Raw genomic sequence first — 23,914 nt, forward strand, 5'->3', positions numbered from 1 at the left:
AATTGTATTCTTCAAAATGTGGAAACAATTTTTCATTGAAACTCGGCTCGTTTGTATAGGGAAAGGACAGTTATTTCTTATTAGAATTTAAATTATTTAAAAGTTAAGAATTATCTAAAATTATCTAAAACTTATCTTTTCTTCCGTAATATAAGAAAGAAAATATGGAAAAAAATATTCATTTGTTAATGTTTATTATATTAATATACGGAGAAAAAAATGCTGCTGATAAATCTAAAAATTTGATCAGATACAAATTTGAAAATAATTTTGTTGATCAAAATTATTATGTATGATGTTTAAACTTAATACTGCAAAAAATTTTAATCTTTTAGCAACCAATTTGAATGTCATACATAATTTTAAAGATCTAACAAAATTATTTTCTGATCTATATTTGGCTAAATTTTTAGATTTGCAAGCAAAACTTTTTCCTCTGTATATTGATATAACAAACATTAACAAACCTTGAATATTCTCTTTTTATATTTTCTTTTTTATATTACGAAAGAAAAAATAAATTCTAGGTGATTTTAAATAATCAGTAAATAATATTCTAATAGGAAATAACTATTTCTAGAAACGTACACAGAAAAAATAGTTTTACTCATCAGAAAGAATCTAAAAATTTGACCAAATATAGAAAAATAATTTTCGTGAACCTAACCTTTAAAATTATAATCGCACGTAGTGCGATGTTCAAATTGCTTATTAGAAGGTAAAAAATTGTTTACAGTGTTATTATCATACTTGAACATTTTACTTAATAATCTTGATGATCCAACAAAATTATTTTCAGATCTGTATTTGGCCAAATATTTAAATTTGCCAGCACTGTTTTCTGCATGTAGCTTTAACCGCGATGACGTACGCGAAGTACCTGCCTTGAAGTTGAAATTCGTTCGCGTACGCAAGCCCTTCAAGAACGAGGTAAGCCCTTGGCATCCGCATGGTAACGACAGGTGGTGCGGAAGGTGAAACCAAGAGGAAACGGACGGTAAGTTTGTGGCAAGAAGCGAGGGAGAGAATCCGAGGGAATAAGAGAGAGAGAGAGAGAGAGAGAGACGGAAAGAGAGAACGAGAGACCGGATGTCCTTTCGTGGTCGACTTACTTCGTTGTCGACGAGGCATCCCGTTTCTTTGTGTCCACGCCTCTTTGTTTCGTTATTTCGTCCAACTTCCTGTGCTCGAAAATTCGAGAGCGTCACGCTGCTCGCCACCCGCCACCCACCTCCTCCGCCCCGTTATTTATATACGACCCTTCGAAATTGTAGGCCTCGCGAGACCTAGATATCAAGCTCACCTTGATAATCAATCACACACAATATTTTTCTCTCGGAAAGAGAGAGCCCCGATAGTCAAATCGATACCGTTCGCGAATCGAATGATATCTTGCGCTAATAACAGCGAATGAACCAAATCGGACAGTGAATCGGATTGGGGATAGGGGGAAGGGGGAGGGGAGGGATGGAATAGAATTGTAGGCTGAATTGGATTAGCAGACGAATCGGATATTAAACTTGAAACTCGCTCATCAAAACGATTCTATAGATTATTACCTCGCTTATGGATAAAACGCGTAATTATAACGATATTGCGGTAATTACGCTGGACGCCAGGAAGTAATTAACGCCTGGAAGCGCGGCAGTTACGATGCATAATAATCTTTTATTAGGCGGAAGATTGGCTGAAGCTTGAGAAGAGCTGATAGCCGAAAATGGATGAGCGCATGTAACATAACGGATATCGATATCTGTAGTTTTTTTTCACAATGGGCTTTAGTTAGTAGATAACGAGTAGATTAATGAGCTGCGAGCAGCTGCAGTCGATTTAAATCGCTATCAATGAGAACGAAACGTTGTTTTAACGTCACCAGTCGATATAATCCTAGTAATAGCTTGTTATCGATATATGGAAGGTCAAAACCTTCAAGTCTGGATTGTACATTCAGAATCGTCCATAATTCGTAGAATTATTTAAAATTATTTAGAAAGTGGCTGTAATAATGTCAATACAAGTATTAAGTTATTGATGGTCTATTAAATAAAAAAAAATATTAACTTATCGGTAAGAAATTCAAGTCGCGACTCGAATTTTCAATTTCAAATATAAAATTTATTATTGACAAATTATAAAGTCTCAGCTATTTTCTTCGAGAGAAGTCTTCTAGCTTTTTACCTCAAGCTAGTGATAAACACGTAAATTGCAGTCGTCAAGCGACATTATGCAATTTTGTATAATTGAAATATAATTTCAAACTTTCATTTTGAACTATTTATTTATGCTTGCTCGCAAACGTGTAATCATCAATTCAGCCTTACTTTTTCTCTCCTCTTGTGTCCCTCCTCGTTTGCAATTCACAAAAGAACACTTTGAACAAAGAACAATGATACTTTTTATAATAAAAGAGACTCATGATGCGAAATCTACGATCTTCACGGTCATTGCGCAGAGAATACAAATCTGAAAATCTTCCCGACCAGAGTACGATGGTTCGAAGCGACAACTTCCGGCGCGCTTACCTGACCGACCGGAAGCAGTGTGTCCCCCTGCTCCCTCCCCGCCCCGCTTCGCCCTTTACACTAGCGCGTCTCGTTTTATCGCGTCGCGCGAATCAGCGACGTTTCGGAGAGTTTCGGTTCGCGTATGATGAACTATATAATTATTTACTACTTAAGAAATGCTCGATTCTTGTAATGATCGACAAATGTGCCGTTAAAAATAATATCGTGGAAAAGCAATTTATTTCCATTGTCAACTCTGAGAAACGAAGGATCGTTGATTTAAAGGAATTTACTTTAAATAAATAAGATGTCATTATTTCCCGATAGTAATATATATATATATATCGGGAAATAATTTTGACGAATAATAATTATGGCATACATAATTATTATTAATTACGCTTTACTATTTCTGAAAAATATGCACAAAAATATAACAATTTCTTGAAAATCTGGATTTTTTTATGTTATAAAATATAAATAGACAATAATTTTTCTTATCTTCTTTCAATTGTATCACATGAAAATTTTCTTATTCTTCTTATTATTTGTAAATTAATTTGTTCTCATTTTATTGTGTTCATTTTAAATATTTGTTCACGTGGATTATTGATCCGCCGTTAATTTTCAAATGATTATTTATCAATTACTATTGCATGATCGAAAAGTTGAGAGCAAAAGTAACAGAAGTCATCCGCCATCTAGTGGCAGTTCTAAAAAGTTTTTCCTATTTAAGATTAATTAAAATTAATTGGCAAATGGAATTTAACTTAATCACAAAATGTTTTTAATTACATCTCTATTCAAAATTTAATTAAAACAATCATTATGTGAATATAATAAAAATCGTTTTTTTTTTAAACCATTAGTTTTATGGTTGATAAAGAAGAATATGATGATGCCAACATTGTCGATATTATAGGAACATTATAAGAGTAAGCACTGTCGGTAAAGTCGCTATTAGATAATTCTGATTAATGCAATCTGTATTATCGTCAGCACAAAACATCTGCTGATCAGGCAAGATGCAAATACAGAAGAAAAAAGAAGAAACTCGAGTAAAAAAAGAGGCGAATATGCTTCTCACGAGATTGTGGGATAGCATGTGGCAGGCAGATGATTACAGCTCGTGTGTTGAAATTGCGATTTACCGCCGCGAAAGAGAATGAGAGGCGCGCAATTCTTCAAAAGCGATTCCCATATGCGCAACTTCCTGTGGACACTTTTTTTTTCTTTTCTATATTCGCGATTTTTTTCTCACGAGTGTAAAAGTCGCTTGGTTTTGCTGATCAAAAGATCCGGTTTAATTTCATAATCGGTCAAGTCGAGTATATGATTCCTGTTTCAGTAAATTAAATTTAAAATTAACCGGAAACAATAAAATTTCATTCCCTCATCCTTTCAAGAGATTTAACTCGATGGAAGAAAAATTAACTCTCTTAATGTTTTGTTATAGTTTTCTAACCATTGACGTTATAGTCTTATTAATATAACATACACGCAAAAGTTCGATATTTTTAATAATTTCAAGATCCTCATTACAATTTGGTATTAAAAGTATTTTTCAGTTGTTCTTCATCAGTATCATAAAATAATTGAAAAAAAATATGTATCTTTTTTTCTAGATGACGCCGTGTAATTTGTTCTGCGGTGTGTCATTTGATCCTGTCAGGCGTTCAATCAATTACCGCGAAACCGGCAACCCGATACGAAGACGAGCATGTCTCTCTCTCTCCTCTCCTCTCTTTCTCTCTCTCTCTCTCTCTCTCTCTCTCTCTCTCTCTCTCTCTTCCCCCGTTTCGAGTTAAGTAAAGGGGGGCAAGGCACTCTCTCCCCCTGTGTCGTGCTGATTTAACATACGACTGGCACGATAGCCCTTCCAGCACGAGGTGGGGAGGAGGGGGATGCGGGGTCCAACGCGATATTGGGTTTTCTTCCATGTGCGATGCGGGGCTCTTGGCCGATCGCAGGAAATCAAGCGGTGCGCGATCAAGCGATTCGTCTTGAGAGTTTTTTCGCCCGCGTCCCGGCAGTCGTGACGGATCGCGTTGTTCATTCATTCTCGGCTTCCTCCATCTCCATCTCCATCTCTTCCTCCTCCTCCTCCTCCTCCCCCTCCTCCTTCTCCTGCACCGTCGTCCATTCATCTCCGGCCCGTTCTCGTGGCTCGTCTTCGCGCCGAGCGCGGACGGTGTCACGCGAGATTTACACAAACGCGCGAGAAACGAAGAATCGAGAAGAATCGAGTGATCGAACGAACGCGCGATTTTACGTAAAAGGACTTTGCCTTTCTTCCTTTTTTTTTTACAAGGTTGAGAGAGAGAGAAGTTACTGAACTTTATCATTCTTCTTTTAGGAAGATGGGGAAATATACGATATAATTAAATTAATTATTTTTGTTAACTTTTTAAATTAAATTTTAATTGAAAATATTTTTTTTCTTTTTTTATTAAAAAATTTCGCGCAGACTTTGCAATCAAAGATTATACGCCTTGTGTGTATGTAATAAAGAAAAAAAGATTTTTAATTTTCACGAAAAGAGATACTTAATGTTATAAATATTCTTGACACACAAATATCTGTTTTTCTCTAACGTTTCTTTTCGCAGGGTAACAGAACGACTTACGCACATGTGATGATGCTGCGTAATATTAGATACGCTTGAAATGTTGGTCATGATGTTGAGACAGTTGTACCATCTCATGCGCATCGAAGCGCTTGAGAACTAAATCGGCCGTGAAAGCGTGAGATAGAAACGAAATGTCGTTTGAAATTTGGACCAGTTTTCGTGAGGCTTTCAAGCCTCACTCGTTAAACTGCGGTTAAACCCGTGAAATTAGATAACGAGGGTCAACGGTTTCGTTCTTTTGGGACATACGGGCGCCGGTATATCACGTCGATTTAAATAAATATTACACGTCGCGGAAAATCTTCAATGAAAATTAAAAATTAATTTACTTTCTAATGTAGAAATCTTTTATGGAATAAAATCTTTTTGTACAATATGCGAATTTTTCTATAAATTTTATAGCCACGCGTAGCAATTCTACAAAATTTTATTTCGACCATTACAAGTTAAAGTTAAAATTAAATTTTTGTTTTAATTGATAAAATATTTTTTTGTAAAATTCTTCTTTAATTTATGAGATTAGAAGTTGCCGCTACTTGTTTGACATCTTTTATGTCAATTAAAAAAATTGATTTATTCTCTAACGAAAACTTTTGTAAAATAAATGTATTTTCATATGTGGAAATTTCTCTATAAAATACTTTTTTAAACAAATCAGAAAAAACAAGGAGCGTATAAACATGACGTGTCCTTTTTAATCTTGTTTCAAAATCATGGTCGTGTCGAAAATATTTTTCTCTCTTAAATTCCGTTACATATTTTATACAAAATACAAAATTATTTTAAAAAAAAAACAGTCCTATTCCAAGTCTTTTTTTCCCATATGCATATTTACGCCGCGATGCAAATACAAATCTTATCACATACCTGAGAGAAGTACGACGGCAGAACGCAGCGTTGGTCGTCGAGACGTGAACTCTGCACCCGTTCAAGTAACTCGAACAGATCCTGCGTCGTGCTCTGTGACATGATTTTACAGAATTAATTCTCTCTCTCTCTCTCTCTCTCTCTCTCTCTCTCTCTCTCTCTCTCTCTCTCTCTCTCTCTCTCTCTCTCTCCATTTTCTCTCATTTGTAAAAAACTATACACTTAACAATCACAAATGTGAGTTAACCGTTATATTATATGTATAACCGTGTACCGGCTAATTCTTAGAAATCCTTCCATTAGTGCGGTCAACGTTGTGATTGTAACTTACCTTGACTTTCTCCGAATTGGCGCCTTGTACGTCCTGCCTGTCATCTTCCACGGTGGTGGCTCGCCGTGACTCGGGCTCGCAGTATACGGGTTGCTCCAGCTGCTGCCTCCTGAAAAACAGACGAGTCATGAACGATTAGCGAGCGGTGACTCTTCCCACAATTTCTCCCGTAAATGGAGCGTCAAAGCGCTAAGACGCGAAAATTATCGTTACGACCAGACGTGATGACATCTCAAGGCTTCCACACGGAGAGAACGGTTTGACTGGACATGGAAAAAAATTTTGTCTGGCCATGGAAATAATTATGTAAGACGTTCGAATCAGTTGCTAAAATATATAAGAAAGATTTTGCGATATTATTATCACGTTTAAACCTCGTTAATAATTTTAATTTTAGCCCAACAAAATTATTTTCTTCAGGTTTATAGATCCGATCGAACTTTTAGAAATTCTAGAAATTTTTAGAACAAAACTGCTCTTTCCGTGTATGATATTAAATAAAAAAAATAACAAAAAAATATGAGAAATTAAACTAATTAAATCCGACTCGCTAATTATCGGTTTCCTAATTAAAACGGGAGTGATCCCGGTAATTCCTACGGACATGTCGTAAATCTTTCCAGAGAGCTTTCCAGTGGTCAGCTTTCCGGCGGAGTCTATCTCCAGAAGTGCACAGGGTTAAACGGATTGGCGGAAAAATCTTACTTCCTTTGGCGCGCGGAAGATATTGGCCGTTTCGAGAACACGTTCCGTGCGCGCGATCCCATAAAGCAAAGTGCATCATTACCGGTTGTATATTAAGAAATAGGCGTATTAACATATTTCCGCGCCGCGGAGGCGCGTAATAACTCGCCCGTACGTAAGTTACACGATATTATTATAAGACGCTCTCTCTTTCTCTTTCTCTCTCTCTCTCTCTCTCTCTCTCTCTCTCTCTCTCTCTCTCTCTCTCTCCTCTATGGCCCGTAACGATCTTGCGGCGACGCGTGAGTAAATCTTAAAGTCAGACGCTTTGTGGGCCTCGATCTCGCGGACAGAAAATCTGTGGTAAACAACGGACAATAAATAACAAAGATAAAGTGAAATATCGAAGTATTTAATCCGCGAATCGCGTCTCTCTCTCTCTCTCTCTCTCTCTCTCTTTCTCTCTGCCGTAAAAGTATCCTTCTGCTGATAATAACAGTTTACAAAAAATATCCTTTTTAATTATTTTCAATCAAACAAGGTGCTTTTTATAGATTTTTGGTAAACAATGCCGCGAACTAAATTTTTTCAGCACAGATTTTACAAATAATTAAGGCTTAATTTGCAAAAAATGACTTTGATATTTAATGAGTTTTTTATTAAAAAAAAAGTTAACAATATCTTGAAATTCTGATTAGAAATTATGAATATATTATTCATCCTCTATAAAATGCATTTGTTTTTGATTATTTAGCAAAAGCCTATGAGATCTCAGCAAAACTTTGTATTAAAATTTTTTAACATGATTAAAAATAAGATATTAAAATAAAAAAATACATTTTATAGAGAAGATAGACAATACATTCATGATCAGAATTTCATCGTTAATCTTTTTTATAAAAACAAATCTTCAAATAAATTCATAAAAAAATTTGTTAATATTTATCCTCAATTATTTTAGGAACTTGACGGGCTGAAAAAATTTAGCTTGCAACATCGTTTTCAGTATACAAAAATTTATAAAACCATAATCCATAATCCAAAATCTATAAAAATTTATAAATCATCTTGTCTGATTGAAAATAATTTTTAATCGTAAACTAGTATAATTACATATATATCACACTTGATAAATCGACTAACACGTTTCGCCACGTTTTCTCAACAAAAAAAAATGATGTCGACTGTCACATTCCATTTTAAGTTGAGCATAGCAATGTTGTGGAGATATTAATAAAACTATAAAATTATTACACTGAAAGCAAGAGAGTTCGGAATTAATATTAAATGGATCAGTCCTACATTTCGAAATTTTATATTGGAGATTTCTAGCCGCCGCGCCGCGGCGGTGAAAAGTCGCTGACTTAACGAACGACCTCTCGAGAGAAAGAAAAATGATCCCGGATTCATTAGGCAATACCCGGCTGAAAGGCAGCGCGCAATTTCCTGAAATACTCCTGAAATATAAATTCTAATAAGGCACCGGGACCCTGTCGAATCGGGCCCCGAGTAACTACTCGGAATGTTCTTTTCTGCATAACTGCCAACTCTGACTGCGAGACGAGAATTTGCATCAGGAGCGTACTTAGTTCCTTCTCTCTTCTGCCAATGCAAAGAGAAATCTCGGAAACAGAAATGTAATTAAAAAAACACCTTTAAATAAATCGTTCAGATATTAAGCTATTTCAGTAGATTCAAGCAGTTTGATTACTAAATAAATAAATTATTCATTTCGTGTATACAATTATTTGTAGGTATCCTGTAACTGACGATTGCAAATATCAACCTTAAAACGTAAGCGGAATAACGTGATAATTTCTAAATTACATTTTCAAAGAAATCTGACGCTTCTCAGATTTTGCTATTAATAATCTTGTCTTTCAGCGTAACGTGAAATCTATTAAGGCTTTCTATAACGATATCACTTGTCGTAGGAGAACGATTGACGTCTTAGATAAGATGTGAAGAAAGATCTGTTCATTAGATGAGATTTGCAGCAAGAGACTCGAGATACGTCACTGCGCTCATTCCAAATACTCGCTGACCAAAACGCAACGAGCGAGACCGAGGCGCAATAAGCGAGATAGCAATTATCCAGGCTCTGTGCCGCAAAGAAATAATCGCTTTGTACGATCGTATTTCTATCGCGCACCGCGGTGAGAACTCGCCTCGCCAGAGGATCAAGGAGCGTACGAGAAAATCACGCGTGAGACGTAAAGGCCGGCTTTACGCCGCCGATTCATCGGTCATTCTTCGAAATTCAAGGGCGAGCGGCCTCTGCTCAAGCGTTAAACTATCGAATAAATCGAGAAGGCGCGCGGTACATCAGTGTATTCTACCTAAACTCCCTAAAAAAAAAAAAAAAAAATTCCCTCGGAAGTCTCCGATTTTCAATTTGTTAAAAATTTCAGATGAAATGAAAGTATTTTTAAATGTATGTATTTTACAAATAAATATATATATATATTTATTATGTAAAGTTCTTAATATTTCACATTCATAAAAATTCATAAATCATAAAATAAAATTTCTCGAGTTTCAATATTTTTTATTATTATTAAAATAATAATAATAATAAATATATATATATATAAAATATCTACTCAAATCCGGAAAAAAATTCCCTCGAAATTTTTTAAAAATTTCAAACGAAATGAGTAAAATATTTTTAAATATATTTTATAAATAAATGTATACTCATTGCGCAAAATCCTTAATATTTTACATTCATAAAAGTTCATAAATCATAAAATAAAATTAAGAATCACTCGATTCAATTATTAAATTTGAAAAATTTTTTAGATAACTATGGGGTCCCAAAAAATATTTGATATTGCGTAAAACTTTTAAATCTTATTTTCAAAAGCTGCAAACAAAAAATTATATAATGCAAGCTACAAGATTCGACTTTTACAAAACTATTAAAATAAATATGTCTTTATTAAAAAAAATTGTATCTAACAAACAATCATTCAAACAATATTAGACATTGTTTTAACATTTAGAGTTCATCAGATTAAAAATATAAAAATTTATATTTTTATTAATTATATTTGTAGAATATAAATATTTTAAAAAATAATTTAAAAAGATTCCCTGATTTACAATAAAATTCTCTGAGAAATCCCTGATTTTTCAAGGCGTTTCAAGACGAAAACAAATTCTCTAAGAGGAGACACCAAGTTCTCCAGACTTTTCCAGGCAATAGACATCCTCGATGGCACGATGTGACTGTGTACAATCCGATCAATTTTATTCGAGAATAATCACAAGAACACAAGAAAATTCGATTTGAGAAACGATCTTTCTAATGGATATATCTGAGAAGCCAAGTGAAAATCGAAGGCTGAGATAAATCTAGAGAACGGAACAATCTCTTGGGAACATCGTTTAAGTCGAGACACCATTCGAGTTCTCGATAGGATCGCCTAATTCGGGGGTGCCTTTACGAAGAGAGAGAGAGAGAGAGAGTGAAGCTAGAATAAAACTGAGACGAGAACGGACGGTTACATCTGGCGACAACAGCTGCGGACTTTTTCGGAACGTAACGATGACGACGTCGTCTCGGCGATGGCATCCTTTCTTTAAGGCTCCTCGCTCGGCTCGGAAAAAAAAAAGAGATTGTCCCACAATCGTAGTCCGGTATTCTAAATTCGCGAAATTCTCAGCAATTACGCAAGCGAAATAGGAATTACTTGAAAATCATGATTTTTTACATTCTACTTAACATCGTTTTATTTAACTATTTATTTTTAATATTTGATATTTTTTTCATGTCATATCTTTATGTCGTTATTGTTTTTTATACATCATATCTCATCTATTCAAAATTTTGTTTTTTTTTTTTTTTTTCAAATCAAGCAAATCCACGTTCTTCAGAAAGTGAGTTACAATTTTTTATATTTTACTTAACACATTATTTTATTTATTTTTAATGTTTAATATTTTTTATACCGTTTTATTCCGTTTTCTAATATACGTCATATCTGTTCAAAATATTATTTCCCTCTAACAAGCGAAATACATTTCGGGAAGTCAGATTATATACGTCACTCAAACGGTTGGCGTTCGCAAAACCGACGCAATTAGGATCGATTTGGCTGCAATTGATGCAACATGCAAATACAATGGGACGAGAAATGGCAGGGGATTGTTGCGCGCGATATTGCGAAAGAGAAGGTTCCGTGAAAGCGACGAGCGCGTGCCTTCTCCCAAGAAACAGAAGAAATCGGCGCACTTCTAAACACGGCTCGCGATCTTTCTTTCCGCGGTTGGCATTTATATATGTCGTGTCCGATAATCGCGCGTTCCTTACGCTCTCGGCTACATGCCATAAAGGACCCGTGCCATTGCGCCTTCGGACGTGTCGCCATAACTGGGTTTGGTGGCGGTCAAGAAAAAAAGAGGTGGCGAAAGGAAAATCGAGCAAAAGAGAAGAGTAAAAAGAGAGATCACCACACAAATTTAAAAAAAAAAATATATATATATATATATATATTTGTTTATCATGTCCTTTTGGATTTGCGCGTCTCTGGACGTGTCGTCATAAGTGGATTTAGTTGCAATCAAGAAAAAAAGAGGTGGCGAAAGAATCGAGCAAAAAAAGCGTAATCCCTCGGACAATCACACGAATTTTCAAAAAAAAAAAAAAAAAAAAAATGTCATGTTCCTTTGAAATTGCGCGTCTCTATTGCGTGCGTCGTTCACAAAGTCTCGAGTAAATCTCGCCGCATTAATCGCGCTAGATTTAACGATAGCAATTCAACGCTCGGTCCTTTTTCCGTTAACGTATTTGTTAACTCTCAAGCGGGCAATCTCGTTGCGAGCGGCATTTATCGTATCTATCCGTCGACAGTCGCGCATTCCGCCGCGACCGCCATTGTCGTTTTCCATTCTCAAGCCGATTATTACGCAAACGAGATCACCCGTTAACCGGTCCGCTGAAATAATAACGCGTAATTTCGCGGACGTTTTCATGCCTCGCTCTGATCTTTACACATCCGTGTCATTTAAATGTTTTTTGTAAAAGCAAAACCTCTGTCGCGGAGTAAAATACGAATTTACAGCCGGCAAATCGCATGATCTAAGTAAATAAAATAATAATTTAAATATCAGTGAGAATTTACAAAAATACTGAAATTAACAAATTTATTGAAATTTTGTTTGTAATGTAAAAATGTCAAGTTTAAAAAAATATTGAAATTTACAAATTTACTGAAACTTTGGAATATAAAAATGTCAAATTTATAAAAATTCTGAAATTTACAAATTTACTGAAACTTTGTCTGAAATGTAAAATTGCCGAATTTATAAAAATACTGAAATCTACAAATTTACTGAAATTTTGTTTGGAATGTGAAAATGCCAAATTTTGTCCGAAAAATCCGAGATTGATATATCTCTGATAAATATTCCGCGTTTGTGAAAAAGCAAAGAAGCTCGCGTCACTTGGTTTCAAATTGCGGAATTGCGTGCAGTTCCCATGGGATCGTGTTTCTTCGTACCCCACGGGTGCCCGGTCCGTGGAATAATGGACGCGCCCAATTAAACGAGTTAATTTAATAAAACGCTCGAATGACGAACCCGGTCGAACTGAGAGCGACCGGACGCTCGTTGCAGGACGAACAAAGGAAAAATTAGCGCATGCTAGGATGAACGTCCTAATAATCACGCTCGTAATCCCATAAGTACACTCACGAAGATTACGCTCCAAGAGCTTAGCTCGTTTCCAACATCTAATTTAGAAAACGTGTCTCTTTTAAAGCCCGCTTACTTTTAACGAGATGCCAAATCGATTCAGAAACGGCGAACCAGTATTCTTTGAATGATAACGAAGTGACGATTAATAAACAATGATAATTAAATGTATAATAAATAAAAAGAGAAACCAGAACGTTCACATTTTTCTTATCATCTTTTCGAGCTTATAGGCTACAAAAATAAAAGCAGTGACACCATGTTCATTTTAGTATGTCAAATATGAATTTCAGATTTTTAATTTAAGGATATCAACAGGACCGAAGATTAAAAGGATTGTTTATTTCCAGTTTTGCAAAATTGGCAATAATTTTGGAGTGATACACGACAGGCTCGCGATGTCACGGAATTCTTCATTCACGTCGTTCCGAGTCCCGGCGGTCAAAAAACGATTAATATTCCGGACCGTGGCCTCGCGCGTTTATGGAAAGTAAAACAAAAAAAAAAAAAATGCGAGCGATCAATGCGAGGCTGAAGTGCACCCGCGAATGGAAAGTAACCGGACAAACGAGTTCCGCGGCAGACGCCGTGCCACTTGCGTGTTGCAAAATCAATTTTGCAATGTGCGCGCGGAATAATGACAGACAATCCGAAATCCCGTAGAGAGCGATCAAAATTCCAATAAATTTTTACAACTCTAACAATACTGGTATAATAAAAAAATAAAAAAAAAAAAGACAGATGTTAAAGTGTTATCGTTATATAATATAATTAAAGTATTGTCAAAATTAAAATTTTCAACCACTACCGCGATTTTCCGTGTGATATTTAAAAAAAAATTTTTTTTTCGCATTCAACTACGTTGAATTAAATTAAATATCAAATTTATTCAAAAGTGTTAACGAGAATTGCGCCCGGATTTAGACTCGTTATTGTTCTATCGTTTTCGAGAATCTAGACTTACTTAAAAAATACAATTCCATGAGGAAAATTTCAGGGAAAATGAATATTTATTTAGCCGATTCTGATTTTACAGAATTAAATGTAGAAATAAACTATGCTTTTGGCATAGTTAGGAGAATTACCTGTTTCATGTATCACGAAGAGCTGCGTTTAACCGCGCCATAAGCGAATAAAGTGATCCAAGAATTCGCGCGATCGCCGCGACTCGATTGCCGCTCGATAAATCGTGCCCGGGCCTGACAAAGAATTTTATCTCGTGAAAGTTATCGCGCGGCTGTCTTTATTTAGTAGGTACAACGGGTTTATCACTTTCGACAAAAATGCGCGCGGCCGACTAGTGAGATCGCAGGCGTACAAAGAAACGCGCGCGCGATTTGTATCTACGGCCATGTCGGTATCCAATAAATTAACGATAAGAAACTACAATGTCCTAAGCCTTCTAAATTTATCGGCATATAATTATGTAACTTGAGTAAAAGTTGCACCGTCCGCACTGTATCTCGAATCGAAATTATATTTTTAAGCTTTATCAATACTGTGTTCTATCTATTTTAACTGTTTGCTTTAAGGTCAACTGTATATATATTTTTTTTAATTTTACATGATACGTAGTATGAGTCGAATAAAAAAAAAAAATAACTAAATTATAGTATAAATTAATCATATCGACTTTTCTTGCATGATAACGGCATACCTTCGGCCAATCTTCGTCGATTGATCGACGTGCATACATATACGTTTCTTATGCATTCCCCATGAATTCCGTTACGTAACACGCCGGCCGTTCCATGGGTCAGGCCTGATCTATCTGATCAATACATCGCTTCGATCGATCGATCCAATCGCCGTAAATCCTGAAGAAATATCATCGCCGGGCATAATGATACACTGTCTATTGTGACGTACTTTGTTCGATGCATAAATGATAAGGCCAATGATCGTAATCCTTTCACGATTTTTAACGGCGACTATTAAATAAATATTAATGAACGAATAGCAATGACGGGTCGAAATTTAATCTTTTTTTTTTTATTACGCTTCGTGCACGCCGAGTGCACGATCAAGGCGAAAGAAAAACAAAAAATAAATGTCCCTCGGTTATTTTTTTTAATGGCCTCGTCCGTCCAGTTTCACACTTTTCATGATGCGAAAGGGATTTCGCAGAGATTGACGGACAGATGCGTCCAGAAAGCGGTCCTCGTACACAGTTTGTCACGCATGAATATGTTAATACACATCTCACACACACACAACACACACACACACACACACACACACACACACACACACACACACACACACATTCAACGGATACGCATTTATACGCATTTATACGCATCATTCTCACAACGCTCGTGATTGATGCGCGATCAAAACTTTTCCTCTTTGTTTCTACCCCCTTCCTACTGGATCCTAAAAGGCTATTCGAATCATCTTCACCCCTATGAAAGAGTATTTTCCCTGTTCTATCTCAACTTTTGAAGACTCTCCATTGACACACAATTGGATTTCTCTTATTAATATGCATTTATTCATCTGTAATTTATTCCTACTTTTTCACTCGTGGTGGTTTTTACGGGTTCTTTTCGGGTTCACTTCGAAGTCGAATGCGGCAAAGGGGTTGGACACGCGAGGGTACCTTTTGTGTATGGATGAGCAACCGGGCTCTGAAATCCGATCTACGTGTACCTGTTCCTCGTGTAAACGCGATGGATAATCCGTCGTATGGTGCTTTTAATGCGATTTTGTTCATTGTCAGTTGAAAAAAGAAATAGAAATTACATATGTAGAGCAAAATATAAATCAAGAAAAGAGAATTCTCATTTAAATATTTGTAATATAAACTATCGTTAAAAATTATTACAAACTCAGAATAAAATTAATAACTATATTATAATAATAATAATAATAATAATAAATATATTATAATTAAAAGGACCCTGATGAGTTAAGAATGCAAAAATAAAATCTCTCGCGAGATTTGGTGCGCAAAATTAAAATTTTTATTTATCGTTCGGCAACGTGTCTCTATCATCGCATCCTCGTTTGTTCAAATATATGTGTGTGTGTGTGTGTGTGTTTGTGTGTATGTATCAATATATAAGGGCGCGTTTGATATACTTTGTCAAAAATCATCGATATTCTCCCTCCTGGCTTTATCGGTGACAACTTCATCACGGCAGCATGGAAATTCGATGAATCGATAAATTGGCGACGATGGTACATCAACAGCGTTTGACAGCGTCGATTCACCGTGATTTATGACGTGCCTATATTAGCAACACCGCTTTTTTTTCTTTCACCGTCGATCGATTTTCAAACGCCCAGATGATCGTTCGTCATCCCTCGAGTAAATCGATGCGATATATGCGCCAAGTTACATCAAAAATATTCGTGGTAATTATCCAGAGTGTCTATTCAAATCGAAAAAAAAAATTCTCTGAAAATTCCCCGATTTTCAAAGAAACTTGTTAAAAATTCTAAATAAAATAAAAGTATCTTTAAATAGTATTAAATACTTTTAAATACTAAATATATTTTAAATTTTATAAATATTTATTGTGCAAAGTCTTTAATATTTAAATAAAAGTTTATAAATTATTAAATAAAATTAAGAATTACACGAGTTTCAATAATTAAATTTTAGAAATTTTGAAAGAATTATATAAGGATATTTTTAAAAGTTACAACTTTAGTTTACAAACAAAAAATTATATAAAAGCTACAAACAAATAATTATATAATCGCATAACCGGTACAAAATTCAACTTTTATAACACTTAAAATAAATATTTTATTAAAATAAATATTTATTTTTATTAAAGAAAATTGCACCAACATAAAACCATTGTCTTCAATATTGAATATTAAATTAGTTATAAAATCAATATACTTTGATGTTTAAAGTGAATGGATACATTGTTATCATTATTAATTCCATCGATAAATTCCTGATTATAATAATAAAAATAATAAAGATAAAATATTAAAGAGGACAACTTAAAAAAATTTTCTGACCTTCGATTCAATAAAATTCCCTAAGAATTCCCTGATTTTTCCAGGTAATAGATATTCCGTTATCAATCAAGCGTTTCTTCTTTAATACATCACGAAGCGGTAGATAGTCCTGAACAGTCCTCTTATTTTACAAATTGCGGGAAACAATATTTCCTCGATGCGCGTTATTTCCTTCGATATAAAAATTTAAATAAGCAAATAAAATTCGAACGAAAGAATTGCCAATCGAAAGCGGAACGACGCTCCGTCGAAATTCCAGCTCGTTATGGGAAACATCCGATCTACGAGCTAGCGTCTCGTTCGTGTAGTTTTCTGTCACACCCACGTGCTGGACTTCAAATCCAGTCTCACGATGCAGGATACGCCCGATCGTAACGCAGAATTACCGCACTCCGGCCTTTTGCATCTAGTGCTATACAAGGCGAGGATCGAATAAGAAGAGGGACATATTCCCAGCTTGGTGCGACCAGTAATCCGAGACTTCCTTATTTATTCATATGGAGTTTCCGCGAAAGACAAACATGAGGCGTGTACGAACGTCCAATTTTTAAAACGTCTAAATTTTATTAAAAAAAAAAATTTATTTTAAGAACGTATAAATTACAAATGAAATATATCTCAGATATAAATCGCGTCTGAAACTGAGGAGACATCACTAACATTTTTAATTAATTTATTAATAATATATAATAATATTAATTATATTTGGGATCGGGTAGCTAACAGAAAAGTTAGAAGTTAACTAATAAAGTTAAAAAAAAAGTTAATAATTTAATTTAACTTTAGTTAATTTTAAATGAATTAATTTATATTTTAACTTATTAACTTTCTTCCTAAGTTAAAAGTTCACTTATGTAGAAGAAAGATTGTTGACAAAACATATTTCTATATAAAAAAAGCAGTATCTTTTTGTTATTTCATACCTAATATAAATTTAATTTACGAAGAAAAGAATTTATTTGATCCATAATTGTTTTGTTATTTAGAATATTTTAATTTTAAAAATTACGATATTTTAATTTAATATAAATATTTTTTTTAAATTAATTATTAAAATTAATTAAAATTAATGGAATTTTAACCGAACAACTTTTAACCAAATTAATTTTTTGTTCTATATAACTTTTAACATAGCTAAATTAATTTTATAAAACATTAACTTTAACTCATAATTTATAAGATAACATTAACTTAATATGATCCAACTCTGATTATATTACATGTATCCTCGGCGTCTCGCAAATAAAACTCTTTAAATTTTAATTAGGAAATGCCATCTCCACATTCGCGACATTATTTCTTCTCGAAACTGAGACGTAGCCTCGGGAGAAACTTTTATCGCTCTATTTATCTCTAGAGACTGCATCGCGTAGAGAAAATAATTAAATGAGAATTAATACTCGCAATGACATCGCGTGTATTTGTACAAAGGGCGAAGAAGGGCAAAAGGGAGGGAAAAATAATAAACAGACTCCCCCGTAATTTCGGGGGTCCCGGGACCCGGTCGCTCTAGGGGTTGACAGCGACGTGATATATGCGCGACGCAGCATATGTCGCGGCTATGTATATGTATATGTATATGTATATGTATATGTATATGTATATGTACACGTTGACGCGTACCTCCGTTCTCTCTACACGTCGGAAAAATACACGACACCCCATAAGTGCACGAGTACGCGAGATATGTCTCTCAGGGACGCAGCAGCAATAACGGAAATAAGGAGCGATATTTCCGAATACGTCAAGCACGATAATATTATAATGCACATGCCATTTCCTTTTCGTTTATAGATAACTTATAAAAAAAATGAAATACATTATTACTTTGATATAATTGTGTGTGTGTGTGTGTGTGTGTGTGTGTGTGTGTGTGTGCGCGCGCGTGTGTGCGTGCGTGTGTGTGCGTGTGTGTGTGTGTGTGTGTGTGTGTGTGTGTGTGTGTGTGTGTGTGTGTGTGTGTGTGTAATATTCTTATGATTAATTACAAACTAAATATGTTTAAAATTATAAGATGTAATATTCGTTGAAAAATGTCACTCAAACACAATATATTATCATATTATTATTAATAAATAATATTGTTGATAAATAATAATAATGAAAAAAGATATAAAGCAGGATTTGTTTACTCAAATCCGAAAAAAAATTTCAAGAGAATTCCTTGAGAATTTTTTAATTTTCAAGACAATTTATTAAGATTCTAGATAAAATAAAAGTATTTTTAAATATATTTTACAAATAAATATATATTTATCATGTAAGATCCTTAATATTTTTCAATCATCAAAAGTTTATAAGTCATAAAATAAAATTAAGAATCATTCGAGTTTTAATAATTAAATTTGTAGAATATTGACAAAAACTATACAGCCTCTAAAAAATAAATATTTTGTGTTGCATAAAATTTTCAAACTTTATTTTTAAAAGCTACAAACAAAAAATGATATAATACATAACCATAATACATAAGTGCAAAATTCAATTTTTATAAAAATATTAAAATAAATATCCATTTTCCTTAAACAAAATCAGATCCTTTTTAATACGTTTTCTTCAATACTGAATATTGAATCGTAAAATAAGTGTGCTCTGATGTTAAAGTGTTAAAGGAGCCTTTATTTTTAATAATTCGGTCGGTAAATTCTCGATAACAGAAACAGAAATATTAAAAAAAGCAACTTCAAAAAACTTCCTAATTTTCAATAAAAATTCCCTAAGAATTCCCCAAATATTTCTAGCTAGTAGACACCCCTGTAAGAACAGACACAATTAATTTAAAAGATGATTTGATTTCCACGAGAGACTCATACGGATTCGGATTTCACGTCTAGATCCTGCTTACGTGTCTGACGACACTCGTCCTTGCATTTGCATAGGCCGTATTTCTCCTCTCATTACCATTATTATAAGCACTTCGGCATTGTGCATCGGGCATAATGCCGCTGCACCCCCCCCCCCGGCGCGGCGGGGCGCGGCGCGGCATTTGCATCCCGACAAAGAGAGCATTCACGCCTCCTTTCTCTCTTTCTCCTCCTTCCTATCTCTCAACGGCACCCTCGAAATTCTACACTCGAGAGAGCACTCGCTGCCGATTCGCCGTGCTAAAGCGCCGCGGTGTAACGCATTATCGCCGTCGCGCGCTCAAAAGGGATGCGTTTATGCGCATGCACGTGTTTCCCACCGTACCGAACGATCGACTCAATAGCCGGAAAAATGACACACACAAAAAAAAAAGAAGAAGAAGAAGAACGTCTCTCCTAATGAAGTTCTTATCTCGTTGCAGCTGATTAGCCGGCCCATTAAACAAATCGCCCACTTCAGGCGATTTGTAATTTACGATGCGATTCGAGGAGATCGCAATCCTATTTACATAGTTTCACGTACTCCGGTATCTCCTTCGGGAGATACCAGAATTCCGTCTACGTAGTTTTACATATATCGTGACATGTGTATACATGTTGGTTCCTCGAATGTTTCTTGTACTCTAGCGAGATACATAAAATTGCAAACGGACTCCCGTCCCATTCTACTGCGAAAATAAAATTGAGAAGGATACCCCTCTCGATCGAGCGTTCTCCGTCCTTACTTTAAAAAATCCGAGGACGCACACGTCCACGTATCCCGCGCTTCGGTGCTCAAATCAAATTGAATCGCATCCGCCGACGGATTGGCTTCGCCGACGAAGACGGAGTTTCGCAAGGGGATGCGGAGGGGGGATGCGAGTCGGACGAGCGAACGAGACGAGACTCGAATACGAATGCTCGCCAGTCGCACCGTCGTAAAACACGGAATTGTATTGCGTTTGCATGCACGGCAACGCCACGGCAATACATAACGATATCTTACTAGGCAGCTTTCCGAAGCAGATGACGTCGGCCACAACGAGGGTCAGCGAGAATAGGGCACGACACGCGGTGTGGATTACCTATCTCTGGTTTCCATCGAGATATCGCGGGGGAGAAAACCCGGCAAAACGCTCTCGTGTCCGCCACGTGCGTGAAAAGACCCTCCTTCTCTTCTCGGTCGACCGAACGTCAGATACGAGATTAATTGGCTTAGGTGAGATATGCAGAGGTAAACGAGATATACGAGGATTAATCGCGACCACGTGTTAATCCGTCTGCTGTTTATTGAATAGATGACTTATCGGACCCGTAATAAACATTATAATAATCTAGAAATAAATTTATGGGATTATTACATGTATAATTTTACGTATAATGTACTTGCGGTATAATATTTCTCGAAATTTTACATCGTAACATTTTACACTAAATATAAATAAAATATTATACACACACGTATTGTATCTTTTACATTTCTTTTACATTTCAATGACAAATCCCTTATTTTTATATATATATATATATATATATATATATATATATATATAAAAGAATACTAGAGAGAAGACGAGAAGTAAATATATATATATCTTTTGCTTAAAAATATATTTATTTTACTTCTCGTTTTCTCTCTAGTATTCTTTTTTATAAAGTAGCACTTAACGGTAACTCGCGATGCATGATATTAAAATCCAAATCATAGATCTTAATTAATTTCTTTTTTTCATTCTCATGCCGTATTTCCGCGGTCTCTCGACTTTTTCCTCCTTTAATTCTCCGGCGTTCCCTAATTAGTTTTCCGGGCCCGTGCTCTGAATTTCACTCGGTGCGGAATTCACGCGAAACGCCTCGCGTGCCCGCTCCCGCTCCCCCTCCCCCTCCCCCGCACGTTCGTGGTGGCGGCGGATCGCCCGCGTCCACGCTCGGCCGGTTTATTCAACGGTACGTCCATATGCCAGCGGGATTAGAATTAGAGTACTTACATGTCGCACGCGCGCCCACAATAATATACGGCGGTAATTCGCTTTGATGCCCGTTGACGTTTTAAGTGCGGCACGGCCGCACGCCGACACGCTCCGATTTCGATCGAAGACGCGCGCCGATTTCGTGATGCGCGTAATGCGCGTGTAATTCGCGGTCATTTACACTCCGCTTCCCGTCCATATGGCGAATCGTTATATCGTTCCGTTAAGCCCCGAAACAATCTCGAATAACAACAACAATTGAATCCGTTGAACTGTCGAAATGAATAATTCACCGGGGTGTGATACTTGAGAAAACTAGAGATTGCAAATATATCGCTGCTCTAGAAACTGCTTGCAAATTAAGTAAGTCATATAAAATTATAATTAAATGTATTTTACAGCTCGTATTGGTAAAAAAACAAATGATAAAAATCAAGACCAATGGAAACGGACATGATAAACCAAGTGATACTGAAATATAGCTATTAAGATACATTAAAAATTAGAATATCAAATCAAATTAATTTTCGGAATGTTTTTGGCTCACAGAGCCCTTCTTTAGCAAACACTATTTTAAAAAGATATAATTTGAGCATTATAGCAATTTATAGCAAAATTGTATTATTCTAGTGCAAAAAAACAATAAATTTTATAAATAATATAACAAATAAACGAATAATAATGAAACAAATAACAATAAAACAAATAAATAAATAACAAACAAATAACAATAAAACAAATAACAACAACACTGGTGACAGATGAAAAATTATTAACACAAATTTATAAACATATATCAAACACGTTTACACAGAGAACAGATGTCGAAAAATCTATAAATATAACGAATCGCACAAATCTCTCATAATCTCTCTTCTCGGTATTCGCAAATCGATTTCGCGAACGAACCGCTCCCTGATAAGATCTAATACGCAATTATCGGATACGCATTTCGGAAATGGCCGCCGAATCATCGGGATCAAACAGCGCGTAATCCGGATAAAATAATTCGCGGGAAAATAATTCGCGTGGCCGGAAGTACCGAACGTGTTCGGCAAACAAACCGCCGCTTAAATAGCGCGCGAGTAACAACGGGCGGGCGAGGCGGATCACCCGTTTAATTTTTTTTTCCTTCCTTCTTTTTCCTCGCGCGATCGCCGGGCGAAGATTAAACGCGCGCGTGGCGTCGGCCGATGCTATCGGCCGACGCACACCGGCGGTGCATCGCCGTAAGTTTCTCATTCCCCGCCGTCGCGTCGCGGGCCCCGTGTGCAGTGGTTGCATAAACGAAGCCGGCTATCATCACACCGCCGCACGCACGCTTATTTCCACATAGTTTAGCCGGCAATTTCGAACCTTACGCCGCCGCGCGGATTTCTCGCCGGGACGCGCGCGCGCGCGCGCGCGCGCCGACGTCTATCTTCCGCGCGGCGGAGTAAACCTCGCGGAATTTGATAACCAAGTATTTTGGCAATTAAACGGAATACTCGTGCTCCCGACCGAGAATTGAATTTACGATTACGGCCACGTAAGGCATAAAGTATTCCATTTACGCGTTTTTTTTTATATGCATTTTTCATTCCGAAAATTGGATAAAAAAAGTTGGGGTAAACCTCGCGGGATTTGATAACCAAGTATTTTGATAATTAAACGGAATACTTGACGATTAATCGGGCTCCCGACCGAGAATTGAATTTACGACGGCTACGTAAGGCATAAAGTATTCCATTTACGCGTTTTTTTATATGCATTTTTCATTCCGAAAATTGTGTAAAAAAATCTCGGCGGGTTTTAAAATGTGCCCACGGATCTCTCGTAAGTAATTTAATCTTGATGCTTGTCGGCTTTAACATACTTTCGAGCGTAATAGCCTCAAAATAGAAGCGGGAAGTGCTCTGATAAAAATTTACGCCCGCGCACAGTGAACTTTGCTGTGCTGGGTAGTTGACTGACGCAAACGATACCGTAATTTCGAAAAATATGAAAAGGTAGTCAAACGGAATATCAAATTATAATTGTGATAAATTATATTATACGTAATACAAAAAATTAAAATCACGTGATTTAAATATTTAAATTAATTTATGGCATACACATTAATCAGTTTTGAGATAAAAATTAGTCAGATCAATAAAGTAATTAAAATCACATTATGTAAAAACATTTTGTTACCGCGATTAAGCCATTAGTTAATTTGTAACGACCGTTGCGGAAATTAATTCGAGTAGTTAAATTTGAGATAGTCGCTAGCCAAAACAACAGGTATTCGATAACACAAACGTAACCTCGCGAAACAATACCTTGATAGGGGAGAGGGCTTGTTTACTCTGTGCAAAATGCAAGACGAAAACTGATAAATGCGTTATGCACGTTGTTGATTTTCGACTCTAATTGATATTTGACTTCGT

At 35.8% G+C, this 23,914-nt stretch overlaps 1 protein-coding gene across 4 annotated transcripts in view; it reads right to left on the reverse strand.

The window, feature by feature from the left end:
* LOC105433369 (rap1 GTPase-activating protein 1) overlaps positions 1-23,914 on the reverse strand; it is a 104,858-nt gene that overhangs the window by 35,979 nt on the left and 44,965 nt on the right. For all 4 annotated transcript variants that reach the window (XM_089084952.1, XM_089084955.1, XM_089084954.1 and 1 more), the window contains 2 exons: positions 6,332-6,440; positions 6,001-6,093 (listed from right to left, as the gene is read on the reverse strand). In XM_089084952.1, the coding sequence (XP_088941078.1) occupies positions 6,001-6,093; positions 6,332-6,440 (202 nt within the window). The remainder of the gene's footprint in view (positions 1-6,000; positions 6,094-6,331; positions 6,441-23,914) is intronic.

This window comes from Pogonomyrmex barbatus, unplaced genomic scaffold (assembly GCF_055798465.1).
Source record: "Pogonomyrmex barbatus isolate J1 unplaced genomic scaffold, ASM5579846v1 scaffold9, whole genome shotgun sequence".
In the NCBI taxonomy this organism is placed as follows: domain Eukaryota; kingdom Metazoa; phylum Arthropoda; class Insecta; order Hymenoptera; family Formicidae; genus Pogonomyrmex; species Pogonomyrmex barbatus.